Consider the following 26,256-nt stretch of genomic DNA (forward strand, 5'->3'; position numbering starts at 1 on the left):
CCTGTAAATGAATTTATTCAGAAGACTTCATGTCAGGGGAATATACAGTGTGCTACCTCTTGTAGCAAAAGGTTTTGAAAGTCCATCCTAATTCTAGTGTGAATCAATACTTAATTTCTTTTTATGGGAGGATAGTATTTTACTCAATGGATATACTTTTTTCACTCATCTAAGTTTCTCCTTTTTTATTGTTGAGAATAGTACTAATACAAACATTTATATTCATATATTTGCTTGAATACCTATTTGCAATTGTTGTAGCTAGGTACATGGGGATGGGATTTATGGTTGTATGGTAACTGCTTGACTTCCTGAGAAACCAAGAACAGCCTCCCTTAAGTACTTGTATGAACAGAGAAGGATATGAAAGTGTAAGTCTAGTTAGTGGTAACTATTGCCTTAGACTAGTAGTCTGGTTAGTGGTAACTATTGCCTTAGACTAGTGGGGTAGGGGGAGAGTGTTTGAATTCAATGGCTAATCATTGTTTATTGCTTCACTAGTTAAAATATGCAAAAATTATTTTTAGAGTCAGAAGAATAAAAGGAAAAATACTGAACAAGACTTAAAGCATATAGAAAGTATAGAAACCTAATATAAGATTTATCTTACTGATTCAATTTTCCTATAAATAATCAAGAAGTACATTTCTTTCTTAAACTTTGGTTCTAGAATTCCATTTATACGCACACATACACACAGTTGATTTTGTGTTAGAGGCTACATAGCAAGGTATTATCTTAAGAAGTGCCCCCACATCTCCTGTAAATTTTCATACACTAAAATTATGTCTGGGTCTGGCCAGATAGCTCAGGGGTTAAGAGCACACTGGCTGCTCTTCCAGAGGAACTGGGTTCAGTTCAACAGGTTGTGCATGTGTTTGTGCCCTTTAGACTTTTTGTAAAACTTTCAAATTTTTTTTAAAAAGAAAAATTTGTTTTTGTTTCTTCCCTCTCAAGTGTGGTGGTGTACACCTACACCAGCCCTGTGGGGAGGCAGAGGCAGGCAGACTTCTGAGTTGAAGACCAGACAAAGCTATATAATACATCAGACCTAACCTAAAAAATATTGAATTAATTGCTATTACTTGGGGATTTACTTACTTTTCGTTGTATGTGTATGAATATTTTGTTTGCATGTATGTTTGTGCATCCTGTGTATGCCTGATGCCCACAGAGGTCAGAGGAGGCCACAAAACCCCTAGAATTGGAGTTAAGAGATGGTTGTGAGCCTCCATGTGGGTGTTGGGAGCCGAATCAGGTCCTCAATAAGAGCAGCAAGTGCTCTTAACCACTGAGCTACCTCTCCAGTTCCAGTTATTTAAAAGTCATTGTTTATTAACTTCCTCAGTGTCAGAACCATTTCTTTGTGTTGTTTCCCATTATCTGCTTTTTTTCTTTCAATTTTTGTTCTCATGTTTTGGTTATCTTCCCTAGTAGGTGGCATGGTGCTTGAAAACTTGTTGAAGCATTAGCTGGTATCCCAGACTAGCAGGTGCCATCTCAATGTGGTGCCCTTTCCCTTGGGGATCAGCCTTTAGTCACAGAGGTCTTCAGAGGCTCAAGAGAACTCTTCTCAGAAGGTTGAAGCACCTTCAGCTATGTGAGGGCGTTAGTGAAACAGTATCATCACTTCCAAGTTTCTTTGGGGTTCTTGAGTGAATCTCATTTTAAGGGTCTATTGCTCATTAAGGCAAGCAAGAATGAAACATGTAAGCCATAATTTGGAAGATCTTAGCAGGGACAGAGGTGATAGATTTTCTTTTGCCTTAGAAGTTGTTGGCAGCAGAGAAAATGTTAGGACTCATTCATTACTCATGTTAGCCGTAAGGCTGAGGAGGCAATGGTTGTCTCCTGACATGTCCACCTGCAGTAAATGCCGCCATGTGCTGCAGTTACGAAACAGTTCTCTTCCTTCAGATCGAGGAGACTGGCAAAGAGAAAGAAAGTTCAACTATGGCGGTGGTAACAATGCGCCCTGGGGCAGTGACCGGCACCATCAGTATGAGCAGCAGCACTGGTACAAGGATCACCATTATGGTGACCGGAGACATATGGATGCCCACCGTTCTGGAAGCTACCGACCTAACAACATGTCCAGAAAGAGACCATATGAGCAGTATAGCAGTGACCGAGACCACCGGGGACACAGAGACTATTATGACAGGTGAGTAGATGTGTGACCCGACTGGACCTGCTCATAGGAGAAAGGGTGGTGATGCTTATACGGGTTTGTCTGTCTACTGCATACTGAGTGTTGCATGCATCAGTTATACATCCCATATCCCTGCTATCAGGATAGCTTTAGGATGCTGGAAGAGGGAGTTTTGTAGCTGTATTTATTACTTTAGGTGGATGAGTCCTTTGTCCACATGTGCATGTGTGTACCATGTGTGGGCCTGGTACCTACCTTGGGAGATCAGAAGAGTGTGTTTAGCTCTGGACCTGGGGTACAGAAGATTGTAATCTTCTATGTGGGTGTTGGGAGCTGAATCCAGGTTCTCTACAGGAGCAGTGAGTGCTCTTAACACCTGAGCCATCTTTCTAGCCCCACCCCCTTAAAGAAAAGTATTCCTTTGATCTTGGAGATTTTTATGCATGCATATATAATTTTGGTCGTTTCACCCCAGTACCCTCTCTCATCCCTCCCCACCTTGGCTGCAGTCCTTCCAGGAGGCCTCCCTTCTGCCCCATGCTTTTGGTTGTTGTGATCCAGTGAGTTTGCTTGTGGTTGCTGCATGAGTAGGGTGGGGTGTTATCTATGGCATGGGTAAGTTACGAGTAGCTGCATCACTAGAGAAAATGTCACTGGTCTCCCAGCAACCCTTCTGAGACACGTTTTAACTGGTGAAGGTGCTTGCAGCCAAGCCTGATGACCTGCGTTTAGTCTGCATACATATTGTGGCATATATACACACACATACGTGCACACAGAATTAATAGATGAATAAGTTATTGTAATGATAGTTCTTTACAAGGTGAGTGGTGCCTGAGATGTGATAGCTGAGGCTGGCCTCTGACCTCCACACTCAGTGCATCCACACCTACATATGTGTCTACACGTGTAAATACACACACAGTATTAGTTCTTAATGTGACCCTCAGTCTTACCAGGTAGCAGAGATGGGTACGAGGCTGTGGTCCTTGCTTGCCTGGATCCAATGGTTGACGTCAGAGCCTTGGAGGTTGTACCTTCTCTGCAGCCATACAGTGCCGTTGTGAGGCAGTAAGCCAGCTCCAGATTGTGAGTTGGCGAGTGTGGAAGAGCACTGTTTTCACCAGACTTTATTTTTATTATTATTATTTTTTTTTTTTTTTTTGGTTTTTCGAGACAGGATTTCTCTGTGGCTTTGGAGCCTGTCCTGGAACTCGCTCTGTAGACCAGGCTGGTCTCGAACTCACAGAGATCCGCCTGCCTCTGCCTCCCTAGTGCTGGGATTAAAGGCGTGCGCCACCATCGCCCGGCTTTTCACCAGACTTTAATTTAGAGTCAGGCTGTTGACTGAACTTCATAGCAACGGCGGTCTCCCCTGGCTCATGTTATACTTTATGTTTAGACTGTACAATGGCTTTAAAGTGGGGCAAAATTTCATAGGTCATTTTGGTGTCCTGCTGTTGTTTTGGAAGCTGCAGTTAGATGAGTAACAGTAGCTCGCCTTAGCCACCTCAGATGCAAGAGCCTCCACCCTCACTGCCTCCTGGTTTCTGTCATCTCGTCTGGCTCCTCTGTGTGGCTCTGCATTTTGCCTGGTCTGTCCTTTTGCCCCTTTCCTTTTGTGTTTTACTGGGGCTGTGCTGTGAAAGGTGTTTATTTTGAAGGGTGTCTTTACTGGGTATAAAGTTTTAGATTGCTGGTTCCAGACTTTCAGGGACTCCTCCGTTGTCTGCTTGTGTGCTTTCTGACAAAAAGCAAGGCCTTTGTTCTCCTTTTTCCTCTTTATAGACTGTTACTATTTCAAGCCCTGGCTATGTAGTGTAGCATATGTATCATATGCTGTGCATATCTGCCTGACTGTCCTCCCTGCCTCCATACCTGTGCGGTGCAGAGATTAAACTCAGGGCTTTGAATGTACTAAGCCAGTGCTGTACCACAGAGCCGTCTCCCAGCCCTGGCAGATAATTCTTTGTGCCTCTTATACTCAGGAATTACTCAGCTTTCTGACGTCTTTCACCCATAAATTTGGGAGATTTTCAATATTTTTCAAATATTATTGTCATCTTCCATTTCTCTCCTTCGGAATTAGAATTGTACTTACTATTATCCTGCTTGAAGTCATGGTATACTGGCCAGACTCCGTTCTAAGAACTGTCTCAGTATCCTTAACTGATGACGATTTCATCTGTGGCGGTTTCAGTTGATTAGCTTATCTCATGTATCTTATTCTCTTAGTAGTTTCCATGCCCAGTAATTTATTAGATGCCCTATAAGATACCATTGACAGTAGTACTCCCTCCATGCACCACACACACACACACACACATACACACATACACACACGCATGCACACACATACACATGATTTGGGACACACACACACCCTTATCTGTCTTTCATTAATTACTTGTTCCCTTGACTTCTCGGGTTATTCATCCTTCTCTTCAGATTGAAATAGTCTTTTTAATATCCTCTGCAGAACTGGCTTAGTGGTCACAAATTCCTTTAGTCTAGGCGTTCTCCACCTGTGAGTCACAACCCCTTGTGACTTCTTCATAGGGGTTGCCTAAGACCATTGGAAAACAGTGTTTCTGCCTGCATGTTTGCCTGCAGGCCTTAAGAGGGCACCACATAGAATTGTACATGGTTGTGAGCCACCATGTAGTTGCTGGGAATTGAACTCTGGAAGAGCAGCCAGTGCTCTTAACTATTGAGCCATCTCTCCAGCCCTTTGGTCTGTTTTTATCATGAAACGTTTTTATTTCTTCAATTTAATTTTTACTTTTATTATCTTTTAAAGAAAAGCTCCCCTCACCCCCCAGACAGGGTTTTTCTATGTAGCCCTGACTATCCTGAAACTATGCAGCCCAGGCTGGCCTTGAACTCAGATCTACCTGCTTCTGTCTCCTCAGTGCTGGGATTAAAGGTGTACACCACCACTGTCTGGCTTTTATAGATTTATATTTACTTTTATTTATGTATAGGTGTTGTGTGTATCTGCATGTGGGTATATGCATTTATGAGTACAGGTGCCCTAGGAGGCCAGAGGCATCAGATCCCCCTGGAAGTGGGTTATAGGTGGTTGTGAGCCTCTTGACATGTGCCCAGGCCCTCTAGAGGCTAGAGGAGCAGCAAGTGCTCTTAACCACCGAGCCCTCTCTCCAGCCCCTCTCCTTCAATTTTAATAGATTGTTGAGCTGGGTATAATAGTCTGGTTGACAGCTGTGGTCTTTCAGGACTTGGAGTCCATCCTTCCAGGCCCTTCTGCTTTAAAGGGTGCTGTCGGTATTATTCTGTGTTTTCTCGTGTGTCTGCCTTTCTAGGCGACTTGTATTTTCTTTCTTATAACTTTAAATACCCTTTCTTCTGTATTTTTAATGTTTTAACTATAATATGCCATGGAGGTTGTGTTTGTTTTGTTTTTCTTTTTGTTTCTTTTCTAGCCTTGTTTATTTGATATTCTCTAGGTCTCTTGTATCTGAATGGGCATCTTTTCCTCTAGTTTTGGGGAATTTTCTTCTCTGATTTTACTAAAGATACTTCTCTTTTGTATTCCCCTTCGTGCCATAATACAGAGGCGAGGTCTTCTAATGGACCCCACATTCTCCCATGTTCTGCTGATGCTTTCTTTGAAACCTTCCTCACTGACCTTTATGGAGGAATCCAATTACTCTGTCTCCATCCCTGCTGTTGCGGACATGATCCTTTCTGTTGTCGTGGGTTTCCACTGAGGATTCCAGTCGGCTTACTGAGGTTTCCATCTCCGGTGTCATTTCAGTTTGGGTTTCCTTCAACAATTCAGACTGTTCTCATATTTTGGATTGGCTTACCCATTCCTTCATTCATCTTTGTCTTTGAGCTGTTTGCTCATAGTGAAATCTTTTTCTAGGTCATTTTTATTTGGAGCCATACTATAGATTGGTGTTTTTGGAGACATGTTGCTTACTTCTTTATGGGTGTGTGTGTTATAGTTGTGTTGGAGTTTGTCTATCTGTACTTTATGTGTGTGTGTGTGTGTTATAGTTGTGTTGGAGTTTGTCTATCTGTACTTTATGTGTGTGTGTGTTATAGTTGTGTTGGAGTTTGTCTGTCTGTACTTTATGTGTGTGTGTGTTACAGTTGTGTTGGAGTTTGTCTGGACTTTGGTTTTGATTGAGTTTTCTGATGTGTTCAGGTCACCTTTCCTTTAGTAAAGGACTCTACACTGCTCAGGATTTATAGCAGGACTGAGAGTGAAACATTTTATCTTTGTCTCATATTTGATGTTACAGCCTCCATTTCAGGTCTTTTGCTTATCTGCTGTAGCCTGGTACCTTCAGTCTTTGTCAGGAGCTTGGAACAAGTTTCCCCTGGCAATGTGGACCAGTCCTGGGTCTAAAGGCCAGATAGGACAACTGGAGGGTCTCAGGCAGGCTGTTGGTAGGACTCTAGGTCTCTGCATCCTGTGGATATGAGTGTCCCTGGAAGGGAATGTTTTGGGAGCTGGTGAATTTGGAGAAAAAGGGGCCAGAAGGAGTTGGCAGCCCTTAGCAAGCAGTTGCCAGGCTTGAGCTACTTGTATGGTGGGGGTCTAGGTGTGTAGGTGAGGCTGCCTTATGTGTGGTGGCTAGAGAGTCCCTGGTGGGCTGAGTCAGTGTGCATAATTTTAGGCAACTTTAATGCTGAATATCTAGGTTGATTCTGGGTTTTGCTGTTATTAATAATTTACAAATAATTTCTGTGTATTTTTTCTCTTGAGTATGATGAAGAAATGTGAAAATGTTTATAGTTGTGTTTTCCTGAAGGGAAAGTGAGTTTGCAAAGCTGTCAGTGATTGTCCACGTGTGTCCACATGTCACTGCAGCTCTGAAGAGGGCACGTTATTTCATAGGATACTTTTACCATTATGTATGAAAGAACTGACCGTGTCTGGGCCGTGTGTGTGTGTGTGTGTGTGTGTGTGTGTGTGTGTGTTGGTTTCCTGGTGATGGAAACATTTGTCTCTGGTCCATGTGTGTATGAGGAAATGACAGCAGAAGATGGAGAGTCTGGTTGTGGTCTTTTAGCTGATCCTTGCATCTCTCTTTCAGGCACCATCATGACTCTAAACGGAGGAGATCAGATGATTTTAGGCCCCAGAATTACCACCAGCAGGATTTTCGACGAATGTCTGACCACAGACCCGCAATGGGCTACCACGGCCAGGGACCCTCAGACCATTACCGCTCTTTCCACACAGACAAGTTGGGGGAATACAAACAGCCCCTGCCCTCATTACACGCTGCAGCCTCAGATCCTCGCTCACCCCCTTCCCAGAAGTCTCCCCATGATTCCAAGTCACCCTTGGATCACAGGTCTCCTTTGGAGAGATCGCTAGAACAGAAAAACAACCCAGACTATAACTGGAATGTTCGGAAAACATAAAGGACAGCTCCGAAAGGGGCGCGATCACGGGAGTCATCAAGCACTTGGACTTTTTGGTCTGGTCCAGCGGTGGCCAGTGGTCAGGCTAGCGAGTGGAGTTCTTGGATACGCTGCTGCTGAATCCACTAACTTGGCGGCTGAAGGAGCACTTCAGGGAGTCGGAGGCCTTCATCTGCTGCTTTGGTTTGGTCTCTACTCCTGCGCTTTGGCACCCTGTCCCATCCTAGCCTATTGTGGCTTCCCACCTCCGTGGGTGCTGGGAGGAAGAGGTGACTTATGTACCATCTTCATTGGGCTGCTTTCCCTGTGAAGGAATCGGGGATCTTGAGAGTCAATGAATGTTATATTCAGCATGAGTGACCAGGGCAAGGACCTGCTGGACAGTGTGTGATTGGTTCACTATGACGTGAGGGTGCTGCTGATGGGAAGTGGGAGGTCACAGGGTGGGTTTCACACTGCAAGACTTGAAAGGGGAGCACGTATACCCCTCAGATGTTTCTGGGAGAAGTGACACACTTGGTCTCGTTACGTGAAGTGGGGTGGGCATAGAGAGACAGGAAACAACTTCCAAAATGGCGTCCCACCCGCCAACACTAATTCTTCCCGTACTATCTCTGTACATTTCAAACGTTTGGTCTTCTGGTGGAGTCCATTTTCCCTCTTTGTCAGGGAAAATTGGATCCCTTTGGCCGACTTTAGAGAACTGTGACATTGGCATCATTGATGCCACCGTGGGTCTTACTTGTTTGGGGCATGGGCTTAGTGGGTGTAGGGGTGGAGATGGGGCTTTGGGGTAGTGTCACCAGGAAATAGGAATCCCTGGTGGGTGTCTGAGTCACGGGTCCTGATGGTGGCCTGCTGATGGGGTGCCTGCTGGTAAGCCCAGAGCTGGGGCACTCATGCAGATGGGGAGGGGTGGGGTTCTGAATGTGGGCATTGGTGGTGCCAGCAAGCAGGGAGCTTTCAGTATTGGAGTGGGTCAGTGAATGTACTTGCATCTCGGTTCCTTTACACAGCTTGAAGACGCAGGCTATACACACCCAAACATCTTGACAGTTGAGGTTCAGTCAGGGAAAAATACCTGAGGGGTTACATTTCCATTGCAAGTTAGGATTCAGCAGCGTCAAGCCCTCTTTCTTTATGATCTGTAGAGTATAAACCTAAGTTAATTTTCCCAACTCCCAAACAGCCATGACTGGGGTAGCTGAGCTGTAAGAGGACAGGTGGCCTGTTGGGGTCAGATTGGGGCAGGTTGGTGGGTTGCATCATTGAATGGCTCTTCTCAGCATATGGATAACTGGGTTGCGCCTTTGGTTTGACTCACTTTCAGTATAGCTTGCCAGTATTGTTAAGGTATCCAAAGCCTTTCTAGATGGACACAGGAAAGCTGACTTTAACATATAGATGGTGTGGTGAGAGTCCAGGCTCATTCTGAGTTGATGAAAAGTCTTCTTTTGGACATACGCAGGATTCAGCTCTCTGAACTCCTTTGGGGATGGGGTGGACCCATCCTGGGCAGTACCATTAATGACCTACCCAAGACAAGCTTGAATTGTGTCTTTGAGTCCATCGTCTGGCCATGGCATGGCTGTGGTGGGCCATTGCTTCCGCTACTTAGAGCACCATGGACCTGGCTGTACTGAGTCGATCCCTGCAGCCAGTGCTCAATAGACCACCCTCTGGATGCCTCATGGCACCTGGTCCCTCACCCTGATCTTGGGCATGCACTGGAGTCCTCTGGCTGGAGTCTCCTGCCTGGTGGCCTTCTGGATGCCTCATGGCACCTGGTCCCTCACCCTGATCTTGGGCATGCACTGGAGTCCTCTGGCTGGAGTCTCCTGCCTGGTGGCCTGCCACGGTTTCTCACACAGTGAACAGTAAACCAGAGTTGGAGCTTCTTGCTGATGACATCGACACTAATATTGATTTGCTGGGCTCTTTGGTGCCCTGTGCAAGGTGGAGGCCTTGCCCTTCCACGCTTACCTAGGCCTTTTTCTCTTTCAACTTGTTGGTAGAAGTTGTAAGTTATTCTCAAAGATGTCTCATCATGAGGAAAAAGGAACTTTTGTTTCCTTCAGGACTAAAGTGCCATAATATGTAGCAAAAGGCGATGTTGGCCAGATCAGTGTTACATTGATTCTAGATTGCAGTATCTCCCATCAGACATCTGTTGTGGGTTTTGAAGTGTATCTGACGAGTGGGTTGGGAGAAAGGAGGCTTTCCTCTTGCTTTAAACCAGTATGTGCACCATACGCTTACAGCAGCAGTCTGCGCAGGTGGACGAGGCTGTCGGCGGAGTTCTGGTGGAACCCAGCTTTGGGCAGCTCATGGTTGAGGAAAGAGTGAGTGTTGCCAAGGCCTGAAGTACTGTGATGCACCGTGACCCTAGACCAGGAAGGTGATGTTTCTGCTGACCACGGTGTCCCCTCATTGGCCAGCCTGCGGGAGCCCGACCTCCTGGTCCTTCCTGGGACTCTTGTGTAGTCATTCCATAAGCCCCGCAAAGGGAACGCAAACATTTCTCACTGTGTTGCTGTTGCCCTGACCTGGTGTGGCTGGCAGCTGCATCAGGCTTTGCAGAGCAAAGGTGATTCACTTACGTGTTCACACACACAGCAACACTGAAATCTTATAGACCAAAACCCCCATGTCAGCAGGAGCCGTGTCCAGGCCCAGCACCTGTGGTCTTGTCGCTCATCTGAGGCCAGCTGTGTCAGGTGAAGAGAGCCATGCCAAGGGTCCAGGCTGCTTTAGTCCATCTGTCCCTACTCATTTGGGGACAGGTGGTTTTTCTTGTAAACTTGTGGACTTTTGAAACCTGTTGACTAAACAGTAATTAATTTATATTTGTGAAAAATGCCACTGTCCTAGTGATTTCTGATGTAAATAATGTTGTTTATATAGTATGTATTAAATTTTCCTACATTGTAAAACTGCTGTACTTTTGATTCTTGTATATTAAAAAGCGTTACTAAGGATTTTTAGAATCGGGGTAACCCTTTGCGTTACATTCTGGTGTGAGGCAAATGCCTTGAAGATACTTCCTCTGTCTCTTTCCTTTGCTGGAGGCGTGGCCATGTGTCCAAGCTTGTCATTGATGGGTTTTTTCCTAAGTTGTGTTTTTGTTGCTATAGACAGTTTCCTGTGTGTGAACAGCCCCAGGCCACAGCCCACAACTGTGCACCTCATGAGATGGCATGGAGCTATTGAAGCGGGTAGGTCGTGCAGGACTGCCCTGAGCTGCTCTGGGGGTCCTGGGGAGGCCTGTCAGCCTGCAGCATTTATGCGCTTCACGGTTGGGTTATATATTCCCGAGTGGACAAAGATGCCTTTCTAATGGGAACCGTGACACAGACATTAACTTGCAATTTGGCCCAGAGGTGGCTCTGCTCCGACATGGCCCAGACAGAGCAAAAGCAGCCTGGCCTGTGAGTGGAGAGCCTCCTTGCAATCTTGTCCAGGCCCAGGGCTACCAATGTGACTTTGAACCCAAGCTCACGTCTTTATAAACCCATGCTTCTGAATAGCGGTGAGAGGCCCGCTGCTGGGACTCCACCCTGCTAGCCTTCAGGGACCCTTGGGTGTAAGAGACCAGTGTTAAGCCTGGCCTGGCAAAGTGGAGACGCATGGAGAGGCGTTCCTCTGAAGAAACTACTGGTAATCCCTCCCTCTGTGCTGCGCAGCGCAGCTGGGCTGGCTCTGGGAAACTTTAAGAACAAGTGCTGCAATAATCTATTATGAATCCCAACAGTGACAGGCTTCCAAGGCCGCTGCTGCCAAGATGTCTGCCTGCCTTTTACTGGAAGCTGCAGGCCTGGGGCCCTCACCTCCCAGTGCCTCCCTGGCAGGGACGCAGATGCTTGGCAAACACACAAATCCTGCTCAGTAAGTGCCAACAGAAAGGTCACTTACTGAGAACTAAAGACCAGCAGTTTGCCAGAGAAGAATAGAGCCTGTGGTTCTTAAAGGAGCCACGCTAGCATCGCCGCTGAGGCTTTAACTAAAAGCCCCTTCCATCCTATTCCAGGTCAGAACTCTAATCCATGCTGCCTCCTGATTTTGTGGAGTACCATCTGGATGCAGCTGAAACAGATAAAACCTTCCTGCACGCTCCTGTTTATGATGGAGCCCTGCCCAGCCCCTGTTGATAGGACTCCCTCCTGTGGCAGGTCTTGGGGATTTCCTGATGAGTTAGGTGTCCAAATGACTTGTCCCTGGCCACAAGGCTCTCTGACTTTGTGTGGGAACAAAATCAGGTCTACAGTCTACCTGAAACATGTCCAGAATGGATAACTCAGAGCAAGCAAGGGGAGAGTTCACATGGACTCTCTGCCTTCTCTGAATTCCCAGGCAGAGGGGATCACAGGGGACCCATGGGCCAGTGGGTGCAAGTCTTGTGTCCGACTGGGATTCCAACCTAGGCTTTTGTGTTCCACTCACACCTAAGCTTGTGTTACGAAGTCTGCATTCTGGTAGCAAGGATGGAAGCCCCGCAGAACACACAAGATGGGCTTGGCTGGCCACACTGTCAAAGGCAGAAGGATGGGGCTCCTGGAGGCCCTACAGATGAGAGACCTCTTTTGTTACCTGTCCTTGTTTGTGCTCTATTTCTGTGATAAACACAAAGGCCAGAAGCAACTTAGGGAGTAAAGGGGTTTGAAGAGAAGTCTGGGTGGGAACTTGAGGCAGGAGCTAAAGCAGAGGCCATGAAGGAGTGCTGCTTACGGGCTCACACAAGCCGGGACCACCAGCCCAGGGGTGGCACCACCCATAGTGGGCTGGGGTCTCCCACATCTACCATTAATCAAGAAAATGACCCCGCAGACCTGCCTACAAGCTAATCTGATGGAGGCAGCTTCTTAATCAAGATCCCCTCTTCCCAGAAGGCTCTAGTTATCATCAAGTTGACAGACAACTAACCAGACGCCCCTCTTCCCCACATGGAGCCTTGGCCGCTTGAGAATCTGACGCATCATCCCAGAGTAGGTGTGATTCTAGAACTGTCCTGCAGAGGGCAGCAGAAGAACATGAATCCCAGCGGAACCACAGCCGGCCCACACCCTGCCCAGGGGAAGGCTCTGGTTCTTCTCCCAACTTCTAGATCCCTTCCTTTGCCAGGAGGGGCCAGGAGACTGGAGCCACCTTGTTCCCGAAGGAGGCATGAGAGGGTACTGAGAACATCCCTCACAAGGTGACCTTAGCGACTCACGTTTTCCTCTGAATTGCTTTCTATGCGCCCGTGATTCCATTCCTGATCAGATATGGTGGGTGGGGGATTCTAGTGAAGTTCAGTAAGATTCTTATTAAAGACAATGAGAGGCTCCGTCCTGAGAAGTTCAATAGAACTTTCGAATAGCTGAAAAGTTCAGGAGAGCCTTGAATATAGGTTAGTCAAGGAGAAAAATGCTATCAAGTGTTGTTTGTTTTTTACTCTTTACTCTTTTGGGGGGGCTGCCACCCAGCTCCCAAATCATGACATGGAGGCTTATTCTTACTTATGAATTTTAGCTTGGCTTGTTTCTAGCCAGCTTTTCTCATCTTAAATTACGCATCTCTTTTGCCTTTGGGCTTTTATCTTTCTCTATTTCTGTATACCTTTCTTTACTTCTTTCTCCATTGCTGGCTGTGTAGCTGGGTGGCTCGCCCCTGGTGTCCTCCTCTCCTTGTCCTATCTTTCTCCTTCTTCTCTCCTCCCAGATTTCTCCTACTGCTTCTCTTTTCTGCCAGCCCTGACTGTCCTTGCTCCTGCCTCACTATTGTCTGTTCAGCTCTTTATTAGACCATCCGATGTTTTAGACAGGCAAAGTATCACAGCTTCACAGAGTTAAACAAACACAACATAAAAGCGTGTAACACATCTTTGCATCAGTAAACAAATGTTCCGCAGCATAGACAAATGTAACACACCTTAAACTAACATTCTGCAACAATCAAGACCAGATATCCTCTGCTTTGACAGCTCCCTCTTGGTCCCACAGGCCTTGCAATGGCATGCTCTCAGTTCTCCCAGCTGCCCTGTGAGGAAGTCATCCTGGCCCTAGTTGACAGAGGGCAACAAGGCTCACAGACACAAAGGGGTTCATGGTTAAGGTGGGAGAACCAGGAAGCTCTTCTTGAGCGGACCAGCGAATACAAGACCGTTCCTCTGCTATAGGACGGTGGGTGAACAACTGGAATCGCTGTTGCCAGTTTCTCACCACTAGAGGTCACCCACGAGGCAGAGCGCCTTCATCCACTCTGCTGTGTCTTCAGCATGGAGCCGAAAGGTCACTGTCACAGTATCATTAAATCTTTGCAGAATATACGAATGTCCCCCCAAATCTAGGCCATGTCCAGCCACATTGGGTAGCCTCCAATTGTCTGTATTTAGAAGAACCAGGAAGGACTCTTAGTATTGTGTAGGCCAACCTTCCATGGATGTGTGCACTCAAAAAGGCAGTTGTGGGGAAGTGAGCTGTCTTTATAGACCTAGCTCCGGATAGCTTAGGCCCCAGTCTCAACACCCTCGGGCCTTGCTCACCAAACCCTTCGATGCAACATGCTTGGGCTCTGAGAACCTGAAGCCTAGGAAGGGGGTGGCTGGACAGGACTTCACAGTGACGAATTGGTGCTAGTACTCTCGGGCAAGTGACCATGATATCTAGCTCTTATAATACCACTTGGCTGTTTCCAGCGTTCACGCACATCAGAAATGGAGACCACACTGGCAGCCAGATCATATTAGATTTGTTGCCAAGACTTGTTCTCAACCTGGAAAACTGACTGGCCGCTTCTGGGTGATGGCGACCCAGTTGACAGGCCTCCAGCACACTGACATGTTCCTCCTTGGAGCCTGTCTCAGAGTTTCTACTGATGCAATGAAACACCATGACCCAAAAGCAAGTTGGGAAGGAAAGGGTTCGTTTGACTGACACTTCCACATGGCTGTTCATCATCAAAAGAAGTCGGGACAGGAACTCAAGCAGGGCAGGAACCTGGAGGCAGGAGCGGATGCAGAGGCCATGGAGGGGTGCTCTTTACTGTCTTGCTTCTCCTGGTTTTCTCCTGCTGTCTTATAGAACCCATGACCACCAACCCAGGGATGACGTCATCCACAATGGCCTGGGTACTCCCCCATCGCTAATGAAGGAAAAGCCTTGCAGCTGGATCTACTGGAGGCATTTTCTCAACGGAGGTTCCCTCCATTAAGATAACCCTATTTGTGTGTCAAGATGACATAAGACTAATCAGCTCAGACCTCCAGGCTCTCAGACTGTAGGTGGCTGTTGTCTCAACCCAACTTCTCCTCCCAGTTTGTCCCTCTTCTAAGCCCTCCCTGTCCATCTAGCCTGTAGGTGTGAGTGGCGGGTGTTCTTCTTCTTCTTGGAGACGAAAGGAGGACGCAAGACACAACAAGACCCACGTGGCGAGAGGTTTATTGCACCGTTTGTAACAGTAAAGAGAAGGGAAAAAGAGGATGAACAGACGGCGTTCCAGCTTTTAAAGGGTCCCCCACGCATGTGCGTCAAACGCCACGTTCTGCACCTGCGCAGCCTTTGCGTGGAAAGCTAGGTGCTCCTGGGAAAGGTAGTTCCCCAGACGAGCGAAGGGGCCTTCTGGGGAATAACAGCGGGTAGGCCCTCTCCCTGGTCACCCAATCTAGAGCCCTAAGTGGATTCCACCCCTGTTGGGGACTCCTGACATTGTCTTGGCTTGGAGATAAGAAGCAGGGTGGGTGAGCTTCCTCTTTTAGAACCTTTCTGTAACCTCCAGAAGTTGACTGCTCTTGACCCTGGTCTACCCACCAGAAGGAAGCTGGGACAAAATCACTTCTTTCTAGGTTGGGTGTCAGATTTTTTTCTGACTCAGAGGCTGTAGCAGAGGAGGACGTGTGGGCACTAGAGTTTGTCAAGGGACGACGATGGAGTTGGGTCAAAGCTGTGCCTGGCAGGAAACAGTCCAAGGAGGAGTGGTCTTCCCATACACTCAAGCTAGTTTACAGAACAACCTTATTTCCTCATGGCTGAGACGGCTATGGCTAGGAGCAATTATTACTTACCCATCCTGGCAGAGAGCCCACGAATGATGGGGTCCACCTAGGCTCTGTCCTCTACCCAGAAGTTCTCTTGCACAAACTACTGTGCACCCAGGCCATCAGTAATTATATGTATATGTGTGTATGTGATATATGTCTGTGTGTAGCTATGTGACTGTGTATGTGGATATATGTCTGCGTGTAGGTATGTGTCTGTGTATGTGATATATGTCTGCGTGCAGCTATGTGTCTGTGTGTATGTGGATATATGTCTGTGTGCAGCTATGTGTCTGTGTGTATGTGGATATATGTCTGCATGCAGCTATGTGCCTGTGTGTATGTGGATATATGTCTGCGTGTAGCTATGTGCCTGTGTGTATGTGGATATATATCTGTGTGTAGGTATGTGTCTGTGTGTATGTGATATATGTCTGTGTGCAGCTATGTGTCTGTGTGTATGTGGATATATGTCTGCGTGCAGCTATGTGCTTGTGTGTATGTGATATATGTCTGCGTGCAGCTATGTGTCTGTGTGTATGTGGATATATGTCTGTGTGTAGCTATGTGCCTGTGTGTATGTGATATATGTCTGTGTGTAGCTATGTGCCTGTGTGTATGTGATATATGTCTGTGTGTAGCTATGTGTCTGTGTGTATGTGATATATGTCTGCGTGCAGCTATGTGTCTGTGTGTATGTGGATATATGTCTGTGTGCAGCTATGTGTCTGTGTGTATGTGGATATATGTCTGCATGCAGCTATGTGCCTGTGTGTATGTGGATATATGTCTGCGTGTAGCTATGTGCCTGTGTGTATGTGGATATATATCTGTGTGTAGGTATGTGTCTGTGTGTATGTGATATATGTCTGTGTGCAGCTATGTGTCTGTGTGTATGTGGATGTATGTCTGCGTGCAGCTATGTGCTTGTGTGTATGTGATATATGTCTGCGTGCAGCTATGTGTCTGTGTGTATGTGGATATATGTCTGTGTGTAGCTATGTGTCTGTGTGTATGTGATATATGTCTGCGTGCAGCTATGTGCCTGTGTGTATGTGATATATGTCTGCGTGCAGCTATGTGCCTGTGTGTATGTGGATATATGTCTGTGTGTAGCTATGTGTCTGTGTGTATGTGATATATGTCTGTGTGTAGCTATGTGTCTGTGTGTATGTGGATATACGTCTGTGTGTAGGTATGTGTCTGTGTGTATGTGGATATATGTCTGCGTGAAGCTATGTGCCTGTGTGTATGTGATATATGTCTGTGTGTAGCTATGTGTCTGTGTGTATGTGGATATATGTCTGTGTGTAGCTATGTGCCTGTGGCTGCAGATACCCATGGAGGTCAGAAGAGGACGTTGGATCCCCTAGAGCTGGAGTTCCGCGTACTTGTGAACTGTTTGACATGGGTACTGAAAACTGAACTCTGGTCCTCTGCAAGAGCAACACATGCTCTCACTGCTGAGTGATTCCTGCAGCCCCCCCCCCCATTCAGGGCTCAGTCTCTTGTCCACTTGTCCAGTTGCCATGAGGAAGGGCTTCCGGGGACTGCTACTGGCCCCATTTCCAACTAACTTAATCCTTTAGACTCTTATTCGTTGTGAGTTATCTCTTACCCCAAGCTGTCAGAACACCCTTCCTCTTCCGTGACAGTTGTCTTTTTTGCCTATGTCCAATTCCCTAACAGTTTCTGAGCAAATCTTAATTCTCCCCTCGCAGATCTTTTCACTGGGACATTTTGATGTATATTAAGGCCCAGAGAAGGACTCCAATCCGTGCAGGAGAGAAAGAGAGAGAGAGAAAGAGAAAGAGAGAGAGAGAGAGAGAGAGAGAGAGAGAGGGAGGGAGAGAGAGAGAGAGAGAGAGAGCTGGTGTGTGTTCAAATGTGGATGAATCCTCCCAAGGTCACCCTGAAGCAAGGACAAGGTGATGATGGACAGTCTGCTCATCTTGACCTTAGGAATTGGGCTGCCTTGTGTCTTGTCTGAATCCCAAAGAACCCCTGCTGCCACTACAACCATGTACCAAGAGTGCTTCTTCTTTTTCCTTTCCTCCCTCCCCCTCTCCCTTTGAGACAGGGTTTTCTGTGTATCTTTGGCAGTCCTGGAACTTAGACCAGGCTGGCTTCGGTCTCACAGAGATTCATTTGCCTCTGCCTCCCAAGTGCTAGAATTAAAGGCACGTGCCACCATGCCCAGCTTGTTCTTTCCTTTTTAAATGTTAGTCTCTTTCCATCCTACACAGCTTAGTGTTGACTGTGAAGCCCAACTTCAGTGAACCACCCGCCCTTTCTCAGCACGGGGGCGGGGGGGCGGGGGCTTTTGGAGACTTCAGCACTCTCTGTGAGCCGAGTGGTTCCACCAGTCCTCTTACTTGTCACAGCTAAGCAAGCGGCTTGTCGGTCTGCTCCCAACATGTGTTCTTTTGTTTGTGAAGCCCAGCCTGTGAGCACAGTTTGCCTTCAGCATTTGCTCAGGGCAGTTTATGTTATTTAAATAAGAAAGTTCTAGGGAGGTAGCCATATCTCTACCCTGGTGTTTCAAGTCACACCTGGTGACAGTCCCTCTGTCTCTCAGCTCTGCCTACCCATCCTACAAGTTCAATGCAAAGCCTATTGCTGTGGGACAATGGTCTTGTACCCTGTAAAGATTTGTCACTTGTATTGGTTTAATAAAACGCTGATTGGCCGGTAGCCAGGCAGGAAGTATAGGCAAGGCAACCAGGCAGGAAGTAGAGGCAGGGCAACGAGAACAGGAGAATTCTGGGAAGAGGAAAGAAAGGCTCAGTCTGCAGTTGCCACCCAGCCGCAGAGGAAGCAAGACGAGAATGCCTCACTGATATAAAGTACCAAGCTCCGTGGCTAACACAGACAAGAATTATGGGCTAATTTAAGATGTAAGAATTAGTTAATAAGAAGCCTGAGCTAAGAGGCCAACCAGTTTATAATTAATGTAGACCCCTGTGTGTTTCTTTGGGACTGAACAGCTGCGGGACTAGGTGGGACGGAAAGCTCCGTCAACAGGCTAGCATTCCACACATCTCTCTAGTTCAGCCCCTGTTGCGGGAGGTCCTTCTGCTCCTCCAGCCTATAGCCGCTGAGATACCAGCCCATTGGGGTGTGGTCTCTCTCCCTTTAAAAAAGCGGCCACTTCCCTCTCCTCTCTCTCTTCACTTCCTGCTCCGCTGGCGACTAGACTCCCTTCCTGGTTGCGCAGAGGGCTGTTGTCTGAGACGGTGATCTGTAAGTTTTTTCCCCTTTAAATAAATACCACCCTATTAATCATAATTCCAAACTGGTGTGGCATTGTTTGTGACTTACCCTTCAAGCCACTGCCTGGGACTGGCCTTATGTGGTGGCAATGGCTTTGCCTTTCCTTGGTGGAGGCTTGTCTCTCCTCTACACAGGAGCGGTGCTGAGCCTGCGTGGCTCCCTCTGGCCTCAAAAGAAAGCTTCAGGTCAGGTTGGCATTGCAGTTCAGTAGGTAGGAATGCTTGTCAGTATATACGAGACCCTGGGTTCCATTCTCAGCACTGAACAAAGACAGTGGTGCACACCAGTAATTCTGCCCTCGGAATGAAGGTGAGATAGCCGGAAGCTTGGGAATCATCCTTGGCTACGTACAGTTTGAGGCAATCAGGAGGACGTGTGACCATGTTTCTAAGGGGACGATGGACCTACACCGTGTGTTTCCCCAGCCCAGGAGGCTTGCCATGCTCTAGCCATTGTATGGTCTCATCCTGGGACTTCCATCTGTCCCTTCACTGCCCTGGAGTCACGCTGGTTTCCTGTAATCCCTTGAGACCTCCCTCTGGGCTGGGCTGTTCCAGGTCCCCAGCATTCTCTGCTCTTTGCAGAGAGCTCCCCTCCAGTGTGTTCTTGACGTGGAATGCTCTGGAAATTCATGTTGTAGGCTAGCCAGACTCGCCTTTTATCCCTCCTCACCCTTTCTTAGGAGGCCACTTGCAATGAACCCGCCTTCTTCCTGGGGTCTGCCACCATGGGCCTTGTTGGTTTGTCTCCCCGGTGAGAATACAGGACTTGTCCTCACAGGCAAGTGAAGTCATCAATTGAGTAAGTACCTTAGGTACCATTGCCACAGGGGCCTCTACTTCTGGTGGGTTCCCTTTGTCGTTGGGCCTCTGTGCCAGGCATTAGCTCATTAGATTTCCACATGACCTTGGGAGGGGGCTACGTGTAATTCCATTTTACAGATCAGGAATCCCAGGCTCAAAAATATCCAAGGGAGACCACCCAGTGAGCAACAGGCAGGGCCCAGCTCCAACGCCAAGTCAGTCGGCTGCCCAAGCCCACATGCCCCCTCTGCTCTCAGCCATGCTCGGGCATGACAGAGAGGCTCCAGCGCTGCTTGGCTCTCCGGGGCCTCTGCCAGAGCCTTCTGAGAATGATGCCATCGCCATTTACCCACTCGGTTATCAGATTTCGTTTATCAGCCTCTTCTGTTTTTACCTCTTACGAATCCCGCCTGTCAAACAAGAACTTTAAGATTTCTTTTACTTATTTTTGTTTGGGGGCAGAACCCAGGGACTTAATGCCTCTCACATGATAGGCAAGTGCTCTGGCATTGAGCTACACGCCCACTGCACCCCGTCTGTGTTCTAGCAAGGCAGGCAGTTTGGGGGATTTTTATGCCAAACACAATGAAGACAAGGACTACTCAGGCTCAAGGTGTTGGGCCCACACTCTTGAGATGCAAATTCCCCTGCTCATGAGGGCAAGGAGCAGTGTGGTGTTCAGGAAAGAATTTTTGTGGGTTAAATTTAGGGGCCTGAAAAAATCCGAAGCCCAAACTATTTCTTGGCCAAGTGTCGGATAGCATTTTCATCTGACGGAGAATGAGAGACTTTTTCCCCATGTGCCTGACTTTTCCATACCCTGGCCTGTGTGTGGCTGGTCCTGCCACCTCCGTACTGCTCTGACCACTGAGGCTGAGGCCTGTGGCTCCTGACAATGCAGGAGGTGTATTTAGCTCTTTCGTCATCCATCAACTCTTCACTGTTTCTTTAGGGGTCTATGTTTAAAAAAAGAAAAAGAAAAAAAAAAAAAAAGGAGAGTTCTTTAAAGTTCTCCCGTCTCATGTCTGGTTGGGGTTGTGTGGGGTGGGTATACATGCTCTTCCTGGGCTTCTCCTCTTGCTGGCCTGTCGTCTCGTCACTGGCTCTGTGGGCTCCTCCTCCACGGGGAACAGATATGAGCGAGCATATGCAGTAGACACAAACACGGCCATGTCAAGGACCCCAGTGCCTCAGACTCATGGGAATGGCAAAGCCTTCATTTGGTCCATGTGTGGATGACAGGTGTCCAGAAAATGTCACCAGCAGCTCCCTCCTCCCAGATGTTTAGAGCCTGGGAGTGTTTCCCCGACAGAGAGCCCTACCAGGGTTAGTTGAGCCTCCCTAGTTGCTCAGTGGCGTGCAATAAGCCTGCCTCTGATTCAGATATAAAATGGATGCTGTTGTGGCTGTGTCTCCACCAGAGGCCACAGCCCATCTTTCCTGTATGTGCCTGTGGTTTCTTTTTTTTATATATATATATATATATATTTATTTATTTATTATGTATACAATATTCTGTCTGTGGGTATGCTTGAAGGCCAGAAGAGGGCACCGGACCTCATTACAGATGGTTGTGAGCCACCATGTGGTTGCCGGGAATTGAACTCAGGACCTTTGGAAGAGCAGGCAATGCTCTTAACCTCTGAGCCATCTCTACAGCCATGCCTGTGGTTTCTTCACGCACCATCTCCTCAGTTAGGTCACGCCCTAAAATAGGCAGGGCAGAAATTCCTGCCTCCATCCTCAGTCCCGCCAGAGTTACTCTGCAAGTGGAACTCTCCGATTAACCCCCCCTGGGAAAGATCCATGTCAGCTTGTAGAGGAGGGAGCAGGGCTCAGGAGAGGTTAAATGACTTGCCACAAGGTCCCTTACTTGGGACTTCAACCTGGCTTGTTTTGCTGTTTGGAATCTCTAGCTTAGAGCCCCATTCCAGACCCTGCCCTCAGCACCCCAATGGCCCCTCCCCCAGAGGAGTCACCTCAGCCCCTGAGAAGCCTGCCAAAAGTTGGTCCCTCCTTGGGGCCTACAGGCTACTTAAGACCCGGCATGTTTGCCATGTGATACCTCTCTTCATCCTCCTGAGGGTCACCCAGGACTGCTTTGCTGTTCAATCATTCAACCTGGACTTATTAATTTGGTTTGTTTGGTTTATTTCGTCAGTGGTGGCAGGGGATTCAAAACCTATCTGGCAGGTGAGGACACCTCAGTCAGTTCTTAAAATGGTTTGAGTTCCTTGACTCTTTGTGTAGGTGTCTCTTCATCGTCCCCCCCACCCCCACCAGATAGTGTTTCTCTACGTAGCTCTGGCTGTCCTTGGAACTCACTATGTAGACCAGGCTAGCCTTAAATCCAGAGACCCACCTACCTCTGCCTCCCAAGTGCTAGGATAAAGGTGTGTACTAACACACTTTTTTTTTTTTTTAATGGATGACATATGACCACAGTTAGCAGTGAACCTAGCTGTACATAGGTCTGGACAGCGGTCCTATTAAAAATGCCACCAGGCCCCTAGGATGCTGAGGAGGTTAAGAGGCTCCTGGCCAATGTTGGCTGGATGAAGTCATTACGGACCTCAGACCAGCCCCTCTACTTCTCCAGTTTTGTCCTAGAAGGCAATCATAGCCCTCTACCACATAGCATCATTCCGCTCCAATATTCCTCGTGCCAGGGAAACCGAACCAACCAAATCCTCCTAAGGAAGAAAACCAATCTCCGAGTCACAAAGGGCCACAGTGGCTAAAGAGCTGCATCTCACACGTCACAACGCTTGGGCACAAGCTTGCCCAAAGCTTCGGGAGAAATCCACTATTCACGTCACTGCTCCGCTCCACCCCCCAAGGACCAAATTCTGCTTAGAAAAACAAACCGCAACATCTCATCAAAAAGGAAACAACAAAACAAACTTTACTTGCATTTAGCCATTAATAAATAATTTACAGTATGTACACGCAGTGACACTCCACACAGGTCGCAGACATGTGGACACAGTGAGGGGTTCCCACTTCCAAGCAGAACGTGATCAAACACAACCAAAATAAAGTGCTTCAATTATTTTTTTTTACTTCCAACATAGGGATAGCTTAAAAAAAAAAAAAAAGCGAAACCAGCCGGGAGGAGGGGCTGGGCTGAGCCCCTCCCAGCTACCCACGTGGTTTTTGGCAGGGGTCAGGACCTCAGGGAGAGAGAGAGGCAGGTTCTGCAGCCTCCTGGCCAGTGTATGAGAGGTCCCTGGAGAGCAGCAGAGGGCTGCTGCAAATGTTGAGTGGGGGGGCTAGGGTGGGCTTGCAGGGTCGCTGGCTGGGCGGCCCATGGGGCCAGCCGCAACACCACGCTGGTCCCATGGGGGCCTCCGGAACAGCAGCAGCAGAGATGGGAACGGCTCTGGGCTCCGGGGATGGGTGCTCACCTTGAGCAGAAGGAAAACTAGGCTCCCAATGGCAGGCCTCTGGCCATGTGGCCAGAGTTTAAACGAGGGACTAGCGGGAGGAGACCCTGCCGGGGTGCAGGTGTTGGAAGGCCTCTTAGCTGCTGCTCTTCCCACCAAAGACTCCAGGCAAGAGGGCTGGGGTTGGGAGTGGAGCTGCTGACCAGCAGTTAGGGGAGTCTAGAAGGCAGGTGAGAGAGAAGAGGACAGGGCAGGCCAGCTGGCCCTATCTACTGTGTCTGCTGCTCGTGCCCTGAGGCCCCAGGGCCCCTGCTGAGGGGCTGTACACCTAGCAGGGTGTGTGGTGGTGGGCGGGGGAGGGCGGGAACTGGAGGATCACTTTTCTGCTGAAACATTCAGAACCAAGCACTTCGATTTCTTAAGTGCAATGGGAGAGGGGCAGAGGGTGGAGCCAGAAATGGGACTGGAGCCCACGAGTGGCATTGTTGAGACCTCAGGCCAAAACACACCTTTCCTCCAACCGTGGGGGCTTTGCAGGCAGGTGCCTGCGCATGGCACCCTGAACTCACACCCACAGTGGCCGGATGCACGGGGCAGTCTCTCTGTAGCATTGGATGGGAAGGGACCAGGAGCCTACAGACCACAAGCTTACATCTATTGGTTAAAGATGCCAAGCGAGGACCCTCTGGGGCTGTCATACTGCTCAGAGGCCCTGCCCCGGGAAAGAACGGTGTAGATGCTTCAACCTCACTGACGTGGTGGCTGGGGGTGTACCCGTGGGCTTAGCGTGTGCGAGTGTGCTTGTGTAACAGTGTGCGTGCGCGTATGTGGGAGGGCCCAGGAGGCCCAGGGTAGGTGGGTATGCAGCAGTCAGCTGGGCCTGTCTCAGTGCATTGTGAGGGTGTGGAAGGAGCCGACTTTCCCAGTGTCTCTCTGGTAACGGGGTAGGGGTGGGTGGAGGGTGGGGGTCTTCAGCTTATGGGGGCTCTGGCTTGCACATTCACACGGTGGGGTCGGGGTGGAGGGTTGGTCTCCCTCTCACACAACTCTACTGTCACAAAACACAGCACCAATCACCACAACCTTGTCGCGTGCACTAAGAGAGAGAGAGAGAGAGAGAGAGAGAGAGAGAGAGAGAGAGAGAAAGGAGAGAGAGCTGTCCCAGGCCCTGAGCCCCGGCCAAAACATTTGAGGATGGCCTGGTATAGGTCATCAGCTAGAGGTCACCTCTGCTGCTGAACGGTGCAGAGAACACGGGGTCACAGAGAGCCCACCTGTTGGGCTGCATCCCGAAGATGACTCCTCGGGCCCTCAGACAAATGAGAAGCCGGGGGCGAGAGGCCAAGGCTCCTGCACCTCCCTCTGCATCCAAGGCGGCCAAATGTCTACCACAACACGGGCAGCAGGGCCAGAAGTGTGAGGGTGCCAAGGAGCCCCTGGGGGGCCAAGGTGAATGCCGCGGCCGCAGCACCTGGCAGTTCCCGAGTCCTTTCAAACAGGTGGAGCTTGTCCTTGTTGGAATGGAGCATCTTGCCGTCCTCCAAGGCATAGTAGGCAGCCAGTGTGAAGTTCACGTCACCAGTTGTGAGGAGGTCAAAGACACAGGCCTGGTAGTACAAGTCTTCGACAGGCAGCTTCTCCTTGCACTTGGCCACGGCGGTCTCATACGGGAATGTCTCGGGGACCACAGGAGAGGGGCTGACAGCCGCCGGCCTACGAGGGCTTTCTGCGTTGGCCCGGAAAGCCTGGAAGTCAATCTGCTGGTTGAGCGGGCAGCCCCGCAGGCAGAGGTAGAGGCCTTGGCTGTCGCGGTCCTCCACGGCGTTGACCACCTCCTCGGGCATTCTGACGGCAAAGGTCAGGTAGCGGCCTACCTGGCGGACCACGATGGTGGTGCCGATGTACTTGGCCTGGATCTCCACGTGCTGGCCTGACACCTTCTCGGTGATCTTCAGGCTGTTGGCCCCGTGTTTATCTCCACCATTCTTGGAGCCGTCCGCAAAGGCAGATGGGAGCTCATCCATCTCAGCTTGGTACACTTTCTGGTCCACACACTCTGGGAAGTTCTTGAAGATGATAGTGAGCTATGGAGAAGGGGACAGAGGAGAGTGGATTAGGATCTGGGGAGGTTTTAGGGAACTGTGGTAATGGAGGGGCACGGTAGAGCTTCCCTTCTCCATAGCGGTCATAGTCCAATACCAATCACACTGCTGAACACTGTGATGTGAGATGCCCTTCTGTATATGTGTGGCTTTTATTGGTTAATGAATAAAGCTGCTTTGGCCTATGGCAGGGCAGAATGCAGAATATGGCCAAACTAAAAGAGATATACAGAGAACATAGGCATGGAGGCAGATGCCATGTAGCTGCCCAAGAAGCGAGAGGTAGCAAACCATGAGCCTCATGGTAAAATATAAAATAATAGAAACGGGCCAATTTAAGATATAAGAGCTAGTGAGAAAGACGCCCAAGCTATTGGCCAAACAGTGTTGTAATTAATATAGTTTCTGTGTGATTATTTGGGTATGGGAGGCCGGGAAACGAACAAGCAGCCTCTGTTTACAACACTTAATATTTTTCTTTATAATTTTCTTTCCTTTTTTTTTTTTTGTAATTGTTTCTTTGTTTTGAGACAGGGTTTCTCTGTGTAGCTTTGGCTATCCTGGAACTTGCTCGTTAGACCAGGCCTGGAACTCACAGAGATCCACCTGCTTCTTCCTCCTGAGTGCTAGGATTAAAGGCGTGCACCACCACCACTTCCTGGATTTTTTAGAAAACATACTAAAATTACTTAGAAAAACTTTAGTTCACTATCCTAACTAAAAAAAAAAAAAAAAAAAAAAAAAAAGCTCATTCACTATAGACAGCAGTAAACCATAAAGATAAAATAAAAAATAAAGTTAAAATTAAAAGGACCAATTAAAAATAAAAGATCCTAAGTCCACTATGGTCAGGCCAAAATGCTGCTCCCCCAAACACCAGACGCTCATTCATTCCAACTATGAGTGTGGCATAAGGGGCTTGGTAGATGTCTTTGGGTGAAGGAGAGTGAGGTGGAGATGTACTGGATTATCTGGTGGGCCCAAGGGTAAATGCAAGCGTCCGCAGAAATGAGACTTGTGTTGAGGGGAACACAGCCAAGAGAGAAGGCAGAATAGGAAGGTGGAGAAGAGAAGGGTGCAGCCACCAGCCAAGGGATGCCAGCAGCACCAGAAGCTAGCTAGAAAC

At 48.4% G+C, this 26,256-nt stretch overlaps 2 protein-coding genes across 5 annotated transcripts in view; one reads left to right on the forward strand and one right to left on the reverse strand.

Annotated features, from left to right (window-relative positions):
• Nucleotides 1-10,525, forward strand: part of Chd2 (chromodomain helicase DNA binding protein 2) — a 112,592-nt gene extending 102,067 nt beyond the window's left edge. For all 4 annotated transcript variants that reach the window (XM_041659220.1, XM_041659040.1, XM_041658976.1 and 1 more), the window contains 2 exons: nucleotides 1,918-2,164; nucleotides 7,222-10,525. In XM_041659220.1, coding sequence (XP_041515154.1) covers nucleotides 1,918-2,164; nucleotides 7,222-7,555 — 581 coding nt within the window. In that variant the 3' untranslated portion in view covers nucleotides 7,556-10,525. The remainder of the gene's footprint in view (nucleotides 1-1,917; nucleotides 2,165-7,221) is intronic.
• An 11,998-nt stretch (nucleotides 10,526-22,523) lies between these two features.
• Nucleotides 22,524-26,256, reverse strand: part of Rgma (repulsive guidance molecule BMP co-receptor a) — a 40,273-nt gene continuing 36,540 nt past the window's right edge. Inside the window, exon 4 of the mRNA XM_041655858.1 lies at nucleotides 22,524-25,112. Coding sequence (XP_041511792.1) covers nucleotides 24,414-25,112 — 699 coding nt within the window. The 3' untranslated portion in view covers nucleotides 22,524-24,413. The remainder of the gene's footprint in view (nucleotides 25,113-26,256) is intronic.

This window comes from Microtus oregoni, unplaced genomic scaffold (assembly GCF_018167655.1).
Source record: "Microtus oregoni isolate MIOR12 unplaced genomic scaffold, Mior012 000000F_ref0000247, whole genome shotgun sequence".
Lineage (NCBI taxonomy): Eukaryota > Metazoa > Chordata > Mammalia > Rodentia > Cricetidae > Microtus > Microtus oregoni.